This window comes from Colossoma macropomum, unplaced genomic scaffold (assembly GCF_904425465.1).
Source record: "Colossoma macropomum unplaced genomic scaffold, Colossoma_macropomum, whole genome shotgun sequence".
Taxonomy (NCBI): domain Eukaryota; kingdom Metazoa; phylum Chordata; class Actinopteri; order Characiformes; family Serrasalmidae; genus Colossoma; species Colossoma macropomum.
Window position 1 is genome coordinate 8430970 of NW_023494784.1, and position 17652 is coordinate 8448621.

A 17652-nucleotide genomic window follows, 5' to 3' on the forward strand; every position below is an offset into this window, starting at 1 on the left:
AGGGTGTTTCTAATAAAATGGTCAGTGAGTGGAAGCACAAAGAGGGTGTTTCCAATAAAGTGGCCAGTGAGTGGAAGCACAAAGAGGGTGTTTCTAATAAAGTGGCCAATGAGTGGAAGCACAAGGTAGGTGTTTCTAATAAAATGGTCAGTGAGTGGAAGCACAAAGAGGGTGTTTCTAATAAAGTGGCCAATGAGTGGAAGCACAAGGTAGGTGTTTCTAATAAAATGGTCAGTGAGTGGAAGCACAAAGAGGGTGTTTCCAATAAAGTGGCCAGTGAGTGGAAGCACAAAGAGGGTGTTTCTAATAAAGTGGCCAATGAGTGGAAGCACAAGGAGGGTGTTTCTAATAAAATGGTCAGCGAGTGGAAGCACAAAGAGGGTGTTTCTAATAAAGTGGCCAATGAGTGGAAGCACAAGGAGGGTGTTTCTAATAAAGTGGCCAGTGAGTGGAAGTACAAGGAGGGTGTTTCTAATAAAGTGGCCAGCGAGTGGAAGCACAAGGTGGGTGTTTCTAATAAAGTGGCCAGTGAGTGGAAGCACAAGGTGGGTGTTTCTAATAAAGTGGCCAGTTAGTGGAAGCACAAGGAGGGTGTTTCTAATAAAGTGGCCCGCAAGTGGAAGCACAAGGAGTGTGTTTCTAATAAAGTGGCCAGTGAGTGGAAGCATAAGGTAGGTGTTTCTAATAAAGTGGCCAGTGAGTGGAAGCACAAGGTAGGTGTTTCTAATAAAGTGGCCAGCAAGTGGAAGCATAAGGTGGGTGTTTCTTATAAAGTGGCCAGTGAGTGGAAGCACAAGGTAGGTGTTTCTAATAAAGTGGCCAGCAAGTGGAAGCACAAGGTAAGTGTTTCTGATAAAGTGGCCAGTGAGTGAAAGCAAGACAGGGGGTTCAAAAAAAACTGGACAGTGAACAAACTGAAGGACTGAATTAAATGCATTTGCAGTATAAAATGTCAAAAATCATAGAGCACAAAAATATCAGCCTGAAGGAAAAGTCCATTTGTCTGCCTCAAGAATGAAAGAATGAAAGTAATTAAAGAAAGATTGTACCTCATAAAGTGGTTGGGCAGCTTGGTGCGGACTCTGTGTCCCTAAGGGTGTGCCATCCCGTTGCACTGAAGGGCTCTGGCAAAACAATCACAAATGAGATATTTTACTTAGCAGTCACGCAGAAACGGGACAAGTCTGAACTCTGTACAGAGACATGCTGAGTCAGCCTGGTTATTTGCTTTTTGGGAGAGACTACCAGGAAACAAGGAACTTGGGCCTATCGCAGAAATAACACAAGCAGGAAAACGGTTACTCAAGGTCAGCTCATTTAAAGTGATAACGCTTATTAGAATACGCTAACAAATGCACCAGATGTCCAGAAGTTTGCAGACACTACTTTTAATTAGTGGATTAGTGAAGCACCCACACACAGCTTGTATAATCTCTATAGAAAAGCATTGACCAACAGAATGGGATGTTCAGGGGCAGCTGCAAATGAGCCTGAGGTCGCCATGTCCAGTGCCAAGCATCAATTCCAGGGGTATAAAAATATTAAACAGGTTTAAACAGAACTTCAACAAAGTGTCAAAATCTAATTCTTCATTTAAACAACCCTTCGCTCTCCTGCATCGGTCAGCACAGACACGTTCAAACAGTAGCGACAGCAGATCAACATTCCTGCAGATTAATCCAGGAGTATAAAGAGGAGGTACAACATTTAAGAGCTTCTCAATTATGTTTGATTACTTGAAAATATGACACCCTGCTCAATGCGCAGAACACAAACACAACACAATCTGTAGCCATAGTTACAGACACGAGAAAAACAATCACGAATGACAGTGCAAAAGTGCAGCGTATAACTGAGAAACTGAGAATTCACTGCCTTTAATGAGCGACCGTGTTGAGGACGTTGGATATATTCCATAGCCTATATAATATTTTAGTGCGTTTATGTAAGCTTTTTATTTTTTATTTTTTATTTACTGTCAGCTCAGTTTGTCAGTTTTGTCAAGCGTTTTTTATCAATAACGATAGCATATTTTCTCCATTGCCTTCTAGTTTTTGTGTTTGGTATGTTTATTCACAAACATACACAAAATGGTGAATTAAAACAAAACATTCAAACAAATAAACAACAAAAAAAGAAAAAACTTTCTTTTGGTTTTCGTCCAAGAATTCCACTAATCACTAGTCCAGTGTTTCCCCCATCATTAATTCTCACGTCACCTCACTTGGATCAGAGACACAGGCGTTAGGATGTCCCTGGCAGGCTAATGTTTTTATGTAGTATGCGCTCATTTTTGGGCCAAAATAAAATTACGATCAAATGATCTTTGATGTAGAATTATTCCTTTATTCTTTGGCTCAGAATGAGCTCTAAAGCATTCAGTCACGCATGAATTCTTTGGATGTGAACAAACTGACTATAAATGAGTTCCTAATCAATAACAACTGCACTTTTTAAAAAAATGTGGAGAGAAACAAAAAACATGGTGTATTTACTGCGTTTCAAAAACATTCTGTGTGATGATTCTACTCCGGCCATGCCCGTGTGCGATGACCCCATGTACGCGTAAAAACACTAGCAGCTTTGAAGGGTCTACCACTCAGACAATCAGTGGGAAACACTGTAGTCTACAAATATGATCAGGTTTAAGCTACACACAACGTAATGTTACCTACTAGCAGTAGGGCTGAAACAATTATTCGTCAAACAAAACAAAACAAGAAACAAAGAAAATGTTTTGTTTACATTTTCAAAATCCAACCGAGAGGGAGTCAACAACACTACCTGAAGAGGGCAGTGATTCCCTCATAACGTCATCCCTATGTCAGCAGATAGCGCAAGAAAAAGGACAATTATGTCTGAATGTAAAGAGACGTCTTTTACCAGAAGTCCTTTATCGTTTACCTTCAGCCGCTGGAAAAGAAAACATGATGGTGCTGATTCTGAAGCAGCAGAGCGGTCAGTAAATGGTAGCTTTCCCTCCATGCCAATTAATTAGCAGGTTAAAATGCTAAACCGGTTAAATGGCGCTGCAGCCTGAAGATCTATAACATTAACCTACATATTTATTATTACATCACTTACTTTTACCAACTGCTCCTTATACACTGTAGCTCAAAATACAGGTAGTTTAGACAAAAACACATTTTTTGTTTCATGGCAGTAATTTAGCTCTTGGTGAACGGAGGTTAGTCAAATCATTGCCAAACATTTTTTGGTTACAGCTCTTCATATTAAGCCAATGAACTGATTATTAGTCGCTTAATTCATATGAAAAATCAACTATCAAAATATTTGTTTTCCCAGCCCCAGTTAGCAGCCAGCTACAGGTGAACTCACCTGGTTGAGACTGTGTACAGTGCCTCGGATTTCATGCAGAACTCGTCTCAGTTGCATTTCCGTACTGCCCATCGCAGGTGGAGGGGTTGCAGTGTCGCATGGGAAGGGGGCATGCGGAGGGGTGAACGGGCCGCTGTACTGGTGTCCGTAGGGCATATGTGGATAGTAAGGTGCACAATTGGAGATGAGACTGTTGGGGGCTCCGTGGGAGTTAGTGAGAGGCGCGTAAGGGTTGTACGGACCTCCTTGCATGTTGAATGTGGAGCCATAGGGGGCGTTCAAAGGAGGAGAAGGGTTGTAAGAGGAATGGAAGGCTGCTGATGGCCCACAGGGGAAGCTGTGTGAGTGGTTGTAAGGCACGTTTGGCTGGGGGAAAGGGGCACCATGCAGCGAGTGAGGATGCAACGAGTCCTGTGGCTGTGTATACTGAGCATACGGGGGACTCAGTATGTGGCTGAGTGGGCTGTTGAGCGAGCCTGGGACAACACCGTGACTGGGGTAGTTAACAGGTTTGCTGGGGGGGTACGGTGAGCTAGTGCCCCCTCTGTAATGAGGCAAGTGGTGCTGGCTTTGTTGTGGAAGTGTTGAATGTGGCATTGCAGTGTGGGTCAAATCCGGGACACTGTTGGTACTCCAAACTGGACCTTCAGCCAGACGTCGCAAAGGCCAGTCAGCAGGAACGCTGTAGAGTGAGCTAGCTGACCGGGTGAGGTGCGGTGGCACATTCAGTGGGTATGGGGGCGGCCTGAACGACTCACTTTCTGTGGATGTCTGCTGGATAAGGAGAGTGGATCTACAGGTGGACTGAGCTTCCTCTGCATATTCGTCTTCCTCTGCAATGGAATCGGCCTCGTCCCGTTCCCTTTCTTCCTCGTATTTGTAGCTGTAGGCGGGAGGGGTGCAATGCCGGACCGAACCGCCGCCCAGCTGGATTCGCACAGATGATACCACCCTGGTTGGGCTCAGCAATGAGTTCGGAAGGGAGCTAGACCTTCTCAGTGGGTTTCTGGTCTCATCGTCTCGATCCCTAAACAGATCCTTTCTCCGGATCCAAACCCGACCTACCCGGTCCTCGCAAACTGAAGATGACCGCTGCTCGGCCCGAAGTAAGGCGCTCCGGACCTTCTCAGAGGTGCTACGGATCTGATCTCTGCCCCTTTGAGACTGTGGACCAACTTGCTTTTGTAAAGGTCCTCTCTTTAAGCTGGAGTCAGGCTCCACTGTGGCGTCTAACGTAGTGGAAGACTGTAATGAAGGGTCCATCTCTGCTGTGCCATCATGCTCTGTGGTAGAGCCAACCGCACCTTCTGACGTCGTATCTACACCTGCAGAAGCTGAATCTATCGAGAATTCTTGATCTCCTGACTCTACAGTTACAGTGGACCCAGATTCGATGCTCGAGCTCGTCTCCATAGAACTAAAAAGTCTATCTGATGGAATCTGCGTCTCAGACCCATCAGTGCCGCTCTCCGTCTCCTGCACGGTCTGATCTGGGATTTCATGTCGTGGGACCTGATGGGCCGTGTATTTAGGAAAGTCCTCCGCCACTCCAGTTAGGCCAAGGTGTCCCTCGTCACCCTGAAGCTTCTCAAAAGCAGGGTGCTCCAAAGCCAAGGGTGTGCTGACCCCACCGGCATGAGAGGTCACGGTCGTCTCGCTGTCGCAGCTGTCCGAGCTCTCCTGGACCTGAAACAGAGATTGAGTTGCAATCACAAAGCAGTCGAGATTCAGTGCCTGAAAGAACTTCACTGTTTTACCCTCCAGCATTGGTGGCATGTAAACCCTGAAACATCTAATATTGTTTAATAATCTCTCACTCGTTATTGACACAAGCAGAGATGTTTGGTCAAAAGTACACATTTTCAACTTTCCATAAGTAAGTTTGTATGACGAGATATTAAGATTTAGTCACTGTAATTTAAACTTGTTGAAAAGTTGTTTTTTTTTATCATGGTTTTCTAAGTTTCAGGTTTTTTTATTTAAAACATTCATTGATTTGTGCAAGACCTTCATAAATCATTTCCCAGCATTAAACAGATATTAACTCACTGTCCCTTCAAGTGTCTGAAACAATATTACATATTTTTCATGGCAATCTGCCTAATTAAACATCAGAAAGCCAGTAAAAACATCAGTTCTTTTACAGTCAATGTGCTAATGGGATATAAAACAAGTCTGAAATTCACTGTGACTGTAAGGAAATCTGAACTATTCAGTCGCTCAGGAAATTCAATGCTGTGAAAACCACACACTACGTTGGGTCTTTGTACAGACAGACCCAGGATCAGCTCTTCAGTGCATAATCATATTCGAAACTCTATATCGTCACACGTCGCCCCATTTTTTTGATTTTTTTGTTTTGATCTGACAGCAAACTCTCACGTATGAGAGATAGAGATAGACATGCAGAGAGAGAGAGAGAGAGAGAGAGAGAGAGAGAGTTTGCTGTATTCACATATATTCTCTACTGTTGGAAATGAAACCTTGTCTCTCCAAAAAAGCAATTTTACGAAAGAAGAGAAGGAAAAAAAAAAACATGCTTAACTTGTAATGAAAGTCACTGTAACAAGATATTTCTTGCCAGGCAATTTCGGATCATCTCTTACACGGTTTTCATTTAATTCTAATATTGTGCAAAGAGTAAACACCTTTATGTGTTTATGTAAATGTTTATTATTTATTTTTTCTCCCTCTTAATTTTCTTCACAACTCAATTCCAAACTGCTATTTTTTACTGTTCTTTTATTTGATTCCTGTCATAATTATTTTTCTATCAAATGAAATTAAGAGTTCTTATACTCTGAAATGTTTTAAAGGTTCATTTTTCTTATTTTATTTCTTTTCTTTTTCCTTCTTGATGATGCTTTGGCAATACTGTAACTGAATATGGCCAATAAAGCTTATTGAATTGAAAAAGTGAGTAACTGGAGTTTAATTAAAAAAGGGAAAAAAGGGGGGAAAAACACAGGCTTAGTTCCTGATATGAGCCTAACAGTCTCACACAGTACTGTATATCCAGTTGACCAGATACAACTGCATTTAGCACCAGGCATAAGGAAAAACAGTAACATCCTAATAAAATCCATTTACATGAAATGTGCCTCCTGCACGAGGACCCGTCTGATAAAGCTGCCTCAGTAACGACAGGTTTATCTGGCCATGCAAATTAGACTACCTGTGTGATAGAATGCTTTGAAAAGAAATTGACTTTAAAGCAGGAAAAAAACAGTGGCAATAAATACGGCAAAACCAAAACAGGCGAGTAGAGTCGGGTCAGTTCCATGCAGTGGAAAAGTGGCTGTACTTAACGAAACACATCTGTACTACATTTCATTTGTAGTTGCAGTGAGTCCATACATCTCCTTTTCACTTCAGGCCTTTTATTCTATTTATTTTAAAACATTCGGTTATGAAAAGGCACAAATATGTACTTTTTTCTTGGGAAAAGCTTATTTTGGGGACACAGATGGACCTTAAGGCCACTGTTATACCTTTGAGGGTATATTTATCCTGTTGGTACTTTGATGAACAATAATGTACGTGTACAGTATCTGACAGTATCCTGGGAATGGGAACCACTGTTAGGAGTTCTACAGAGGTTAGAGTTGCACACACGCACCTTCAAGTTCGGATTCGCTGAACCGTCTGTTACGGGGTCTTCCGCAAAGCCGCTGCTGTCGGACTGCTGACTAGCCGTTCTTAATAAGTTCTCTGGACATAAATGGGAAAAATATGAGAGAGAGAGAGAGAGAGAGAGAGAGAGAGAGAGAGAGAGAGAGAGAGAGAGAGAGAGAGTCAGTGATTTTGGAGACTGTAAACAAGTAAAGGAGTAGCTCAAGCAAACCTACTATCATGGCTAGTTTCTCTTACTGAAATTGCTATACACACACACACACACACACACACACACACACACATACATATATATATATATATATATATATATATAACTTTCATACAGTTTTATGAACATGAAAACATGCTGCTGAAACTCTGCCTGTCTTCTTGTAGTTCTTTAAAAAGTTTTATTATCTTAAGTTTTATAAATATTAATTCTTAAAAGTCATTAAACAGCATATATCTGAATTGATGGGGTCTTAATCACAACATAAACATTAACTTCATTCATTCATTCATCTTCTCTTTTTCTTCTTTCTCCCAAAATAGGACGTTTTGGCTCATTAGAGTCACATTTCAGATGTAAAACAGAACCTCATTCTGCCTTTAGACTGACCTGCTACACTGACCTGCTGGGACAGTTTATTACAGTCACTAGCTGCTGTCTAACCTAAAGGAAACTTAAACTAATGGTTTCTATTTAAAACTGACCTCTGCACTGGACAAAACATTTAGTACTGAACTTTATACCTAATCTGCAAAGCTTTTTTGAATAAGAAAAAAAAATGATTTTAAAATGAAAATGAACAAGTAATAAACGTCATAAAAAAATAAATAAATAATACAAATAAATGCCATCAAATGTCATAGAAAGCATTGAACTTCGCTTTCTGGTACATGTAGACACTCTGTTACACTAATTTTATGTGTTAAAAACAAATTACGAATATAAGCTGTTCGTGTTCCTTGAAAATCACTGAAAATCTGCATTTTATCTGTTCCAAAAAAACTCATTTACAAATCTGACCAGATTTTGATTTCGTACATTTAGAACAGACTCAGGGTGTCTGTCCCTGTCATGTATAAAGAGACGTGTTCCAAATATCAGTTTTGCTATTTGAAATGCAAAATCTTTGAAGGTCAGTATCTCAAAACTGCTCAGAATGCAGACAGAACCTTATAATTCCAAGGGGATGATATATATACTGCTTAAAACCAGTTACAGACGTTTTCCAAGACAATCCATCAAATAAAAGCATGTTCCTCGGCTCTGCAGTCTTCCAACTTGACCTGACCTGAGCCTGAGCATCTACCAGAAAGTGTGTATGTAGCACAAAATGTTTGACTAGCATTTCAGTGTTGTTTCAGTCTGTTTTTCTTTTGTTTTATTTTCATTCATTTTCACAGTTAGCTACAAAATAGTCTTCACAGCTGTTCTCTGGATGCAGCGGCACAAAACACCAAAATAAAAAGCAAGACGTTTTGTGTCACTCACACCACGGAGAGACAGAGTGAGCGAAACAGACCTGAGCCTGGATTATAAACACAACCCAGCCTTGGTGAGGTTTCTGGAATCCACCACTAGAGGGCAGTCCTGATCCACTGCGTCCACTGTTCAGCCACATTCTCAGCCCTCGTGGATGTTTTGTTCTCAGGGTCGTGGACCGAGCCACTCAGAGCGCTTGTGTAATAATTCAGTTAAGCAAACTCCCTCTGCCTGGAACTGAGTCTGTTCTGGGATGGGTCACTCTGATTTGATAGAGGCCTCGCTGTATTTTTAGCAGCAACGTTCTTCAAAACATCGGCTCGGACTAATTCAACTCACCACGATCCACAGAAGCTCTCTTTTCCAGAGTGCTCTGTGATACGAAGGCTAATCTGAAACTTGTGCTTCAGCTGCTTTTGGAAATGACAAAGTTAAACTATCAGGACATCAAAATGGTAACACTTTCTATGAATGTCACCTTTGTAAGCATCTATAAACACATTTAGAACATGTTATAATGTATTCATAAGGCATTATAAACATGGTTATAAATATTTATAAAAAATTACACTGAATAACATTTGATAGCCATGTTTATTATAAATTATGAATTGTTAATTTAATGCATTATAAATAGTGTTAATAACATGTTATAATGTCAGTGCCAAAGAAGTCAGTCCCAGCTTGGAGAGCGTAAAGTAAAGACAAATACCAAGCTAACGGTGGTGAACATTACCTTTCCCACATTGGGTAAAACACTGATGGCAGCTCTAGTTTAAACTCTGACATTTGAAGCCTGTAATGAGCTTTACTGTGTATGTTTTAGTGTTTCAGTAAATCCTTCAGTAAATACTTCAACTTGAAGCCTCACTCTGAACACTGGAGGAGGCTTTAGTACAGTACGCTTCACTTTACTTAGAGCGGACAAATACGACTTATGAGCTCTTATAATTTGTTATGATCAGTACTTATAATGTATTATGTTAACAATTCATAATGCATAATAAACATGGCTATAACATATAATGCATTTTTATAAATATTTATAGCTATGTTTATAATGTCTTATGAATGCATTATAACATGTTATGGTTGTCTTTATAGATGCTTACAAAGGTGACATTCATAGAAAGTGTTTCCATAAAAATTGTATTACGTGTTCTTTAGAGGACCAGCTGGGATTGCTGAAGGTAGCCGTTGGGGCCTCTACTGCACGGTTACTGTCTGCATGGTCCACTGGGGATGTTTTGTAGATGCTCACCATCATTAACCTTACATTCAGCTGTATGTATCAATGACAGCACACTTAAAATGATGGTTCTTCAATGGTTCTTTAGTACATAAAAAGGTTCTTTGCCTTTTTGGAAAGGGCTCTATATAGCACCAAATGCAGTTCTCCTGTTGATACAAGCTTGACTTTGTAACAACAGCAGAACCCTTTTTGGCGCTGTATACACTTTTAAAAATGATGGTTCTTCAAGGGTTCTTTAGTAAATAAAAAGATTCTTTGCCTTATGAAAGGGTTCTTCAGATTGATGGAGATGTGTGTCATATAGCACTATATAGAACCTTTTTGGAAAGGGCTCTATATAGCACCAAATACAGTTCTGTTGATATAAGCTTGATATCATAACAATAGCAGAACCCTGTTTGGCGCTACATACACACTTTTAAAAAGTAATGGTTCTTCAAGGGTTTTTTAGTGAGGAGAATGGTTCTATATAGGACCATGAACACACCTTTTTGAAAAGGTTTCTATATATGATTCTAGATACATGTAGAACCTGTCTGAAAAATATAGAACCAAATACAGTTCTTCTGTTGATACAAGCTTGACATCATAACAATAGCAGAACCCTTTTTGGTGCTATATACACTTTTAAAAATAATGGTTCTTCAAGGGTTTTTTAGTAAAGACAATGGTTCTATATAGAACCATGAACACAGCTTTTTGAAAAGGTTCTACGTATGGTTCTAGATACATGTAGAACCTTTTTGAAAAGGGTTCTATATAGCATTAAAAAGGGTTCTTTTATTGATACAAGCTTGACATCGTAACAACGAAAGAACCCTTTTTGGCACTATATACACACTTTTAAAAATAATGGCTCTTCAAGGGTTCTTTACTAAAGACAATGGTTCTATATAGAACCATAAACACACCTTTTTGAAAAGGGTTCAATATAGCACCAAAATGTCGTTTTCTATCGTTACGATGTCAAGCCTGTCACAATAGAAGAACTCTTTTTGGTTCTATATAGAACCCCTTTCAACCATATAAAACACTCTCCATCAGTCTGAAAAACGCTTTAATGATGCAAAGGATGGTTTAATCATGCAAAGGGTTCTTTGAGTGTTCATTGCTCCATATAGAACCATTTTCTTTACTAAAGAACCCTTGAAGAACCGTCTTTTTTAAGAGCTGTTAGAGTTTTTACAGTAACAGAAGTCGACACAGAAACACTCACCACTGCCAGCTCTGGAGATACAGCGAGTTCCAGGAACAGCCTCATCATCGTTACTCGGCAACTGAAGCAGAAAGAAGACTTTATTACCTTCACACACTCCACACACACACACACACACACACACACACACACACACACACACACACTCCACACACACACACACACACACACACACACACTCTACACACACTCTACACACACTCTACACACACACACACTCCACACACACACACTCCACACACACACACACACACACTCCACACACACTCTCCACACACTCTACACACACTCTACACACACACACACACACACACACACTCCACACACTCCACACACACTCTACACACACACACACACACACACACACTCCACACACACTCTACACACACTCTACACACACACACACACACACACACACACTCCACACACTCCACACACACACACACTCCACACACACACTCCACACACACACTCCACACACACTCTACACATGTCCATGGATGTCCATAGGTTTCTATTGATTTTTGTGTTACTGTAGCTAAATAATACGACACCTAACCCTAACCTTAACTTCAGTATCCAAAAGGAAAATTTTCTGCCTTTTCAGTTTTCAAATAAAAAAAGTAATTGTGGTGAAAACAACACATGCTCAAGTGATGACCAGCAAAATGTCCTCCCTTGAGCAAAAATTCCATCTAGTCCTATCATAGAGAGGACATGGGGGCATGTATAGCAACACAAGAACACACACACACACACACACACACACACACACACACACACACTCTGACTGCTTTTCAAAATATTAATAGGGCTACAACTACTGAAAGCTTTCATACTCAAATATTCCACAATTACAATCACAGACTGTCGTCCATCTGTTTCTCTTCATAATTCTTTAATGGTGGATCATTCTCAGCACTGCAGTGACACTGACGTGGTTGCGGTGCGTTAGTGTGTGTTGTGCTGGTCTGAGTGGATCAGACACAGCAGTGCTGCTGGAGTTTTTAAACACTGTGTCCATTCACTGTCCACTCTATTAGACACTCCTACCTTGTCAGTCCACCTTGTAGATGTAAAGTCAGAGACGATAGCTCATCTGCTGCTGCACAGTTTGTGTTGGTCATCCTTCATCAGTGGTCACAGGACGCTGCCCACAGGACGCTGTTGGCTGGATGTTTTAGGTTCTCAGTCCAGCAGCGACCCTGACGTGTTTAAAAACTCCAGCAGCACTGCTGTGTCTGATCCACTTAGACCAGCACAACACACACTAACACACCACCACCACGTATGTAGTGCGCTCGCTACATAAAATCACTGCTTACTGTGTAAATGTTACTTGTATCTTTTCTAATTTGGTGGTTTTAGATTCGTTTTTGGTTCCGTTTTCTCTCAGACGCCTACAAATTTTGCACAGTACCGTGTTCACATTAATGTATTAAGGAAACCGTATTAATGAAAACATTACAGACTTTGAAATTAAGTGTGAATGCAGATGTAAATGCAGACGTGAACAGTACTGTACCTCCTCCATCTCGAAGGAGTCTCTGGGCTCAGTGCGGAGGTGATTCATGTGTGGGTTGGGCAGCAGGGAGCACGTTTCTCTATCCGGCGTGGACGAGGGAACCGTCTTCTGGCGCTCTCTGTCCTCGCTCACAGCCAATTCACTGGCCGGAGCATCACCATTCTTCCCCGAAACATCGGTGATGCTGACCACGACTGGAGCGCCAGGAATGGGCGGCGGCTCTCCACACGGGGCTTCGTGAATCAGAGCGGACTTTCCTTCTACAGCGTTCACGCCACCCTGAAGAGCACAGGGCAGAAAAATCTTAACCCAAAAAAAGTAACTATTTCATACTTTTTTTAACAAAAATATATATTTTATAACTTCGGTTTTGGTCTCATTGTAGAGAGTGGGGCAGGGGAATCGCTGTGTCAGTAAAGTATCTTTGAGACGGGTCGTGTGCAACATTGCGCGAAAAAGGCCCTGTTTCGCAACGACTGAGAACCGCCGTGCAGACTGCAGGTCACATAGCAGCGATGCGTTATTCGCATTTATAAGCAGCGCAGTTGGTTTCCTGGTCCGTTAAATCTGCAATGAGAGACTGTGAAACACTAAACAGTTACGAAGATGAAGTCGCTTCTCTTTCGAATTCTCCCGTTCCACCTTAAATAGTGTTGCATTTACATTCGGCGCCTCGGCCAGAATTTAAGGTGGAACGTAAAAATTCGAACAAGAAGCTGGAGAATAAGAAGCGACTTCAGCCTCGTAAAACAGTCGAACACTGAGAGACATTTTACAGGAAGCTGCTCTGGTTTTGAATAAAAGTTTCCTGGCGGAAAGAGGTGGCGGCTACAGCTTAAAGCAGAGCACAGTAAGTGCGCTCTCGTTTACATTGTTTAGCCTATACTAGGATATTATCACATACTGGACATTAAATGTTGTGGCTCCCAAACTGGTTTGATTTTTGTTGAAAGGTCAAAATGGCTCTTCTCATCATTTGTGTTGTGACTCCTGATCTAACCTGGCTTTAATGCAGAGGGAGCCGCTCGGATTTCTCACTCATCCAGTTGTGTTTTTGTTATGTGCCGCCACAGACTGTCCGGGCGCTGCACTTACCCACTTCCAAGTTCCGCCTTCTGCGTTCCGTCAACATTACATTATAAATTAAATATTTAGAAAATCGATTTTTGACACTTTTGACACTTGTGAATCGATTCAGAATCGAGTTTTTCCCGCACCCCTAATATCTACTAAGTTTGTGAACCCTTTAGAATTTTCTATATTTCTGCATAAATTTGACCTAAAGCTTCATCACATTTCCACACAAGTCCTAAAAGTAGATGAAGAGAACCAAATTAAACTATAATTAAACTGTAACCTTTTCCAGCCTGATGAGCATCAACAACTCTTCTTCTAAGGTCCTCAGGAATCTCCTCTGTTCATACCCTGATACACTTCTACAAACATGTAGTGAAGATCAGACTGTGATGGATCCCTGTTCTTTAAATAAAACAGGGTGGTCACTCACCTGATTGAAAGCACCTGACCCTAATTTCACCTTCAAATTATCTGCTAATCCTCAAAGTTCACATACTTCTCCACTCACAGATCTGTAATACTGGATAATTTTCCTCAATAAATAAATGACCAAGTCTAATATTTTTGTCTCATTTGTTTAATTTGGTTCTCTTTATCTACTATTAGGACTTGAAGGTTTACATCAGATTTATGCAGAAATATGAAAAATTCTAAAAGGTTCAAACTTTCAAGCACCACTTAATAAATAAATAAATGAGTATATATACTTATTAGCACCCAGCTGAGGTGTACTTTCCACCTCCACGCTGGATTTTATGCTGCTTACGGCGGCTCTACATGAACGAGGACAGTTTAAGCTGAAGTTCACATAACTGAATAAGTTTCAGCCTCACTCTCAATGTTAACGACAGAGCGTCTTAGCCTGTTAGCTATCTGAGCTAATTAGCCGAGAGTTAGCTAAACCTACCCACATTCTTATACAGAACATGTTTAGGATGTTTTCTGACATTTTACTTCATATACATGCTGTTGGTGACTGCAATCATAGGTTACATGCAATATGGAACTCACTGCAGCTCAAGCCCCGCTAGAAAAACCAGCACAAACCAACAAAACCAGTGCATGTTGTGTCCTAGATGGTGGTATCCTGACCAGCAGCCAAACCACCAAGCCAGCATGTCATTGTTGTCCAAAGAAAATATGTATCTCCAAAAACAGTAACTTTTCTTAACTTTTAATGGAAGTTAATGTAAAGACTTTTTGTATCAAGTAATTTTGGAGACCATTAATTGTTAAAAAAGTTTACAAAATGTAAACACAGCCACCAAAGTCCGAATGGTATATAAAAATAAAACTCGACAAAAATGGAGGTACATCGATGGACAACGATGATTTGTTTTGTGCTGGACGCTGGTATGCTGGTCAACCAGCATGACCAAACTGGGTGACCAGCCAAACCAGCACCAGACCAGCATTAACCAGCATGCTCTGTCCAAAAACCATTTAAAGATTACAGATAATAAAGATAATGCACTATTTATTTACATCTTTATTCCAAACTGCACGTGCCTTTTCAGACACCCAAATTGAGCTATGTGAATATTAATGTGTTTAGATATCTAAATATTCAAACAGCTACACCCTTCGCTATGAAATATGGGATCAGATAGCCTAGTTTAGCTTATGTTAGACACTTCCATATGAGTCATTCGGCCACACCCTATGAATTTGATATTTTAGCAAGAAAACACAGAACATTCCAGCATTTTTTGGTTATATTTGCATTTTTTGTGAATATGTTTTCGTTGCATCCATAGACACGCATTTATTTTACAGTGTAGAGAGAAAGTACCAATATGGCGGCAAAGGCCTAATCCCATTTCACTCCTCGCCCCTACCACTGAGCCCTTAGCCCTCTGTTTTGCCCTCTGTTCACGTCTAGGGGGTAGGGTGTCCCAATTTTAGTTGAGATAGATGGGGAGGGTGAAGTGTTGGGGCTACATGACCCTCCAAACAGAGGTTTTTCAGAGACTCCAAACAGAGAGTTATGAGAAAAAAGAATAACCGGCAAGATGGAGAACAAGAGACCGAAGAAACCCACAAATGTGAGAATTTTCTCTGTTAAAAAAATATGATAATCACTGTTTTATCTTAGTTTAATGTCGTTTCACTGTATTTTGGTCATTTTCTTCATAACAAGCACAAAAAAAATCGCTAATAGCATGCTAATTTCTTAGTAGCTAGCTAACTTTCCCATTCCACCTTAAATAGTCCAGCAGTTCTGACGCCAGGAGCGCCAGAATGTTACTGCTGCACCATTTAAGGTGGAATGGGAAAATTTGAAAAAGAAGCTGGAGAATATCTGACTTCAGCTTCATATCACCAAATAATTGGAGTGGGTGATAATAAATAATTGCCCCCCTCTTTGAAGTCATATGATGCCCTAAATGTAACTAAAGCCCAGCAGTGAGGAGCTGAACTTTACCCTCCTCCGCTGTCACTGCAGACTGGCAGGGTCGCCTACAGAGCAGCGCTGGTAGGTTGTTAATGAAGCGATGTTTTTTTTATATTTATTTATTTATTTATTTGAGGGTCCCATTTCGTAGGGCAAGTTTTTAACCACTACCCCTTGTAACTCAGTTCCAAGGGGTTAGGGTGACATTCGAAAACAAGGGGTAGGGGTAAAAAGAAGAAATGGGATTGGGCCCAAGTGGCCTGACTTCACTGTGTACTTTGTGACATCAGCAATCTAGTTCTGTATACATCTCTGTGGTGTGTAGTGCTATATTTTTTATTTTATTCATTTAGATTTTAGAGAAAGGCACTTTATAATTATTAAAAAACATTATTATTATCATTTATTGTTATTATTTTACTGCTCAGGCTCCTACCTGAAGAGATTCCTCCGTCACTGTCGCCAGATGAGGAGAAGAGTCTTTCTTCCAGAAAACCTTCTGTGGTTTGGGCTCCGAGTCTGAATGGAGGTCACGAAGACTCCCTCTCTCCGCTCCGTTAGGGTCAGAGGTCGCGCCAGGCTGACTGTGCCCTCCCTCCGTTGTGTTCAGAAGGTTTGGGCGGGTGAGGCTCTTCTTCAGGATCTTCGCTGCGTTGAGGGCAGAGCTGTTATTCCTCAGTAGGGGGGGCTCTTTAGGCTCCGCCTCCTTGGTGCCGATTCTCTGGAGTGGTCGGCCGGACACCTGAGAGTAGATCTCGGAGAAGACATTGGCCACAGTGGCCAAAACCTCCGTCTGGCGGAATCGGCCTACACAAGGAAAAAAACAAATTAAAAATAAAAATAATCCACAAAACCGAACAAGAAGTGTTGCGTTCTGAGCATTTCCATCATTGTTTGGCTAAATGAGCTTTTGCCCATCAGCAAATGGTCATAACTGCTGGAATGGACAATGACTGGAGTTTCCAACAAGTAACAAATGTCCACACTCATACATACAAATCCTGCGACTCAAGCACATCAGCTAAAATGCGATCACATTTTTAAACTGACAGCTTTTCCACGGATGCACTAGTGCGATACTGAAGAAAGTGACACGAGCTGTCAGTGAAAGTACGAGACGGCAGCTATCGTGGCCTCGGCAGCCTTTTCCCTCAGCAAAAATACAGTGACTAAGCGTTCAGGCATGGCCCACAGGAAAACAAGCCAAGAGCAGAAAAAAAACCACTCTACACTGAAAGCTTCACAAGCTTCTTGATCAGAGACACACACACACACACACACACACACACATGTCCCCTCCGCCCCACACTGCATTCTGGGAGAGAAACAGATGTTATGCAACAAAAGTCAACAAGACAGTGTGGGAGTCTGCAGCGGCAGAACTTTCTAGACATCATATCTAACAACCTCTTTTAACTAATAACTGACCAGCAGCTCAACACTAGTAAACTTAATCATTTATTCATCGTAAGTCTTATTATTCAATGACCGCTATTAATTATTCAGCATTTACTATGAATTATTGAGCATCTACTGCAAATAATTCAGCATCTACTATGATTTATTAAGCATCTACTGCAAATAATTCAGCATCTACTATGATTTATTAAGCATCTACTGCAAATAATTCAGCATCTACTATGAACTCTTCAGTATCTATGATAAATAAAGTAACCACTATCATAAATTAATCAGCAACTACATACGCTATAGAACATCTAATGTGAATTATTCAGTAACTACA

The 17652-nt window shown here is 40.9% G+C and overlaps 1 protein-coding gene across 4 annotated transcripts in view; it reads right to left on the reverse strand.

The window, feature by feature from the left end:
- Positions 1 to 17652, reverse strand: part of itprid2 (ITPR interacting domain containing 2) — a 109463-nt gene that overhangs the window by 12053 nt on the left and 79758 nt on the right. For all 4 annotated transcript variants that reach the window (XM_036577205.1, XM_036577215.1, XM_036577231.1 and 1 more), the window contains 6 exons: positions 16345 to 16715; positions 12437 to 12715; positions 10912 to 10972; positions 6959 to 7050; positions 3340 to 5025; positions 1050 to 1124 (listed from right to left, as the gene is read on the reverse strand). In XM_036577205.1, coding sequence (XP_036433098.1) covers positions 1050 to 1124; positions 3340 to 5025; positions 6959 to 7050; positions 10912 to 10972; positions 12437 to 12715; positions 16345 to 16715 — 2564 coding nt within the window. The remainder of the gene's footprint in view (positions 1 to 1049; positions 1125 to 3339; positions 5026 to 6958; positions 7051 to 10911; positions 10973 to 12436; positions 12716 to 16344; positions 16716 to 17652) is intronic.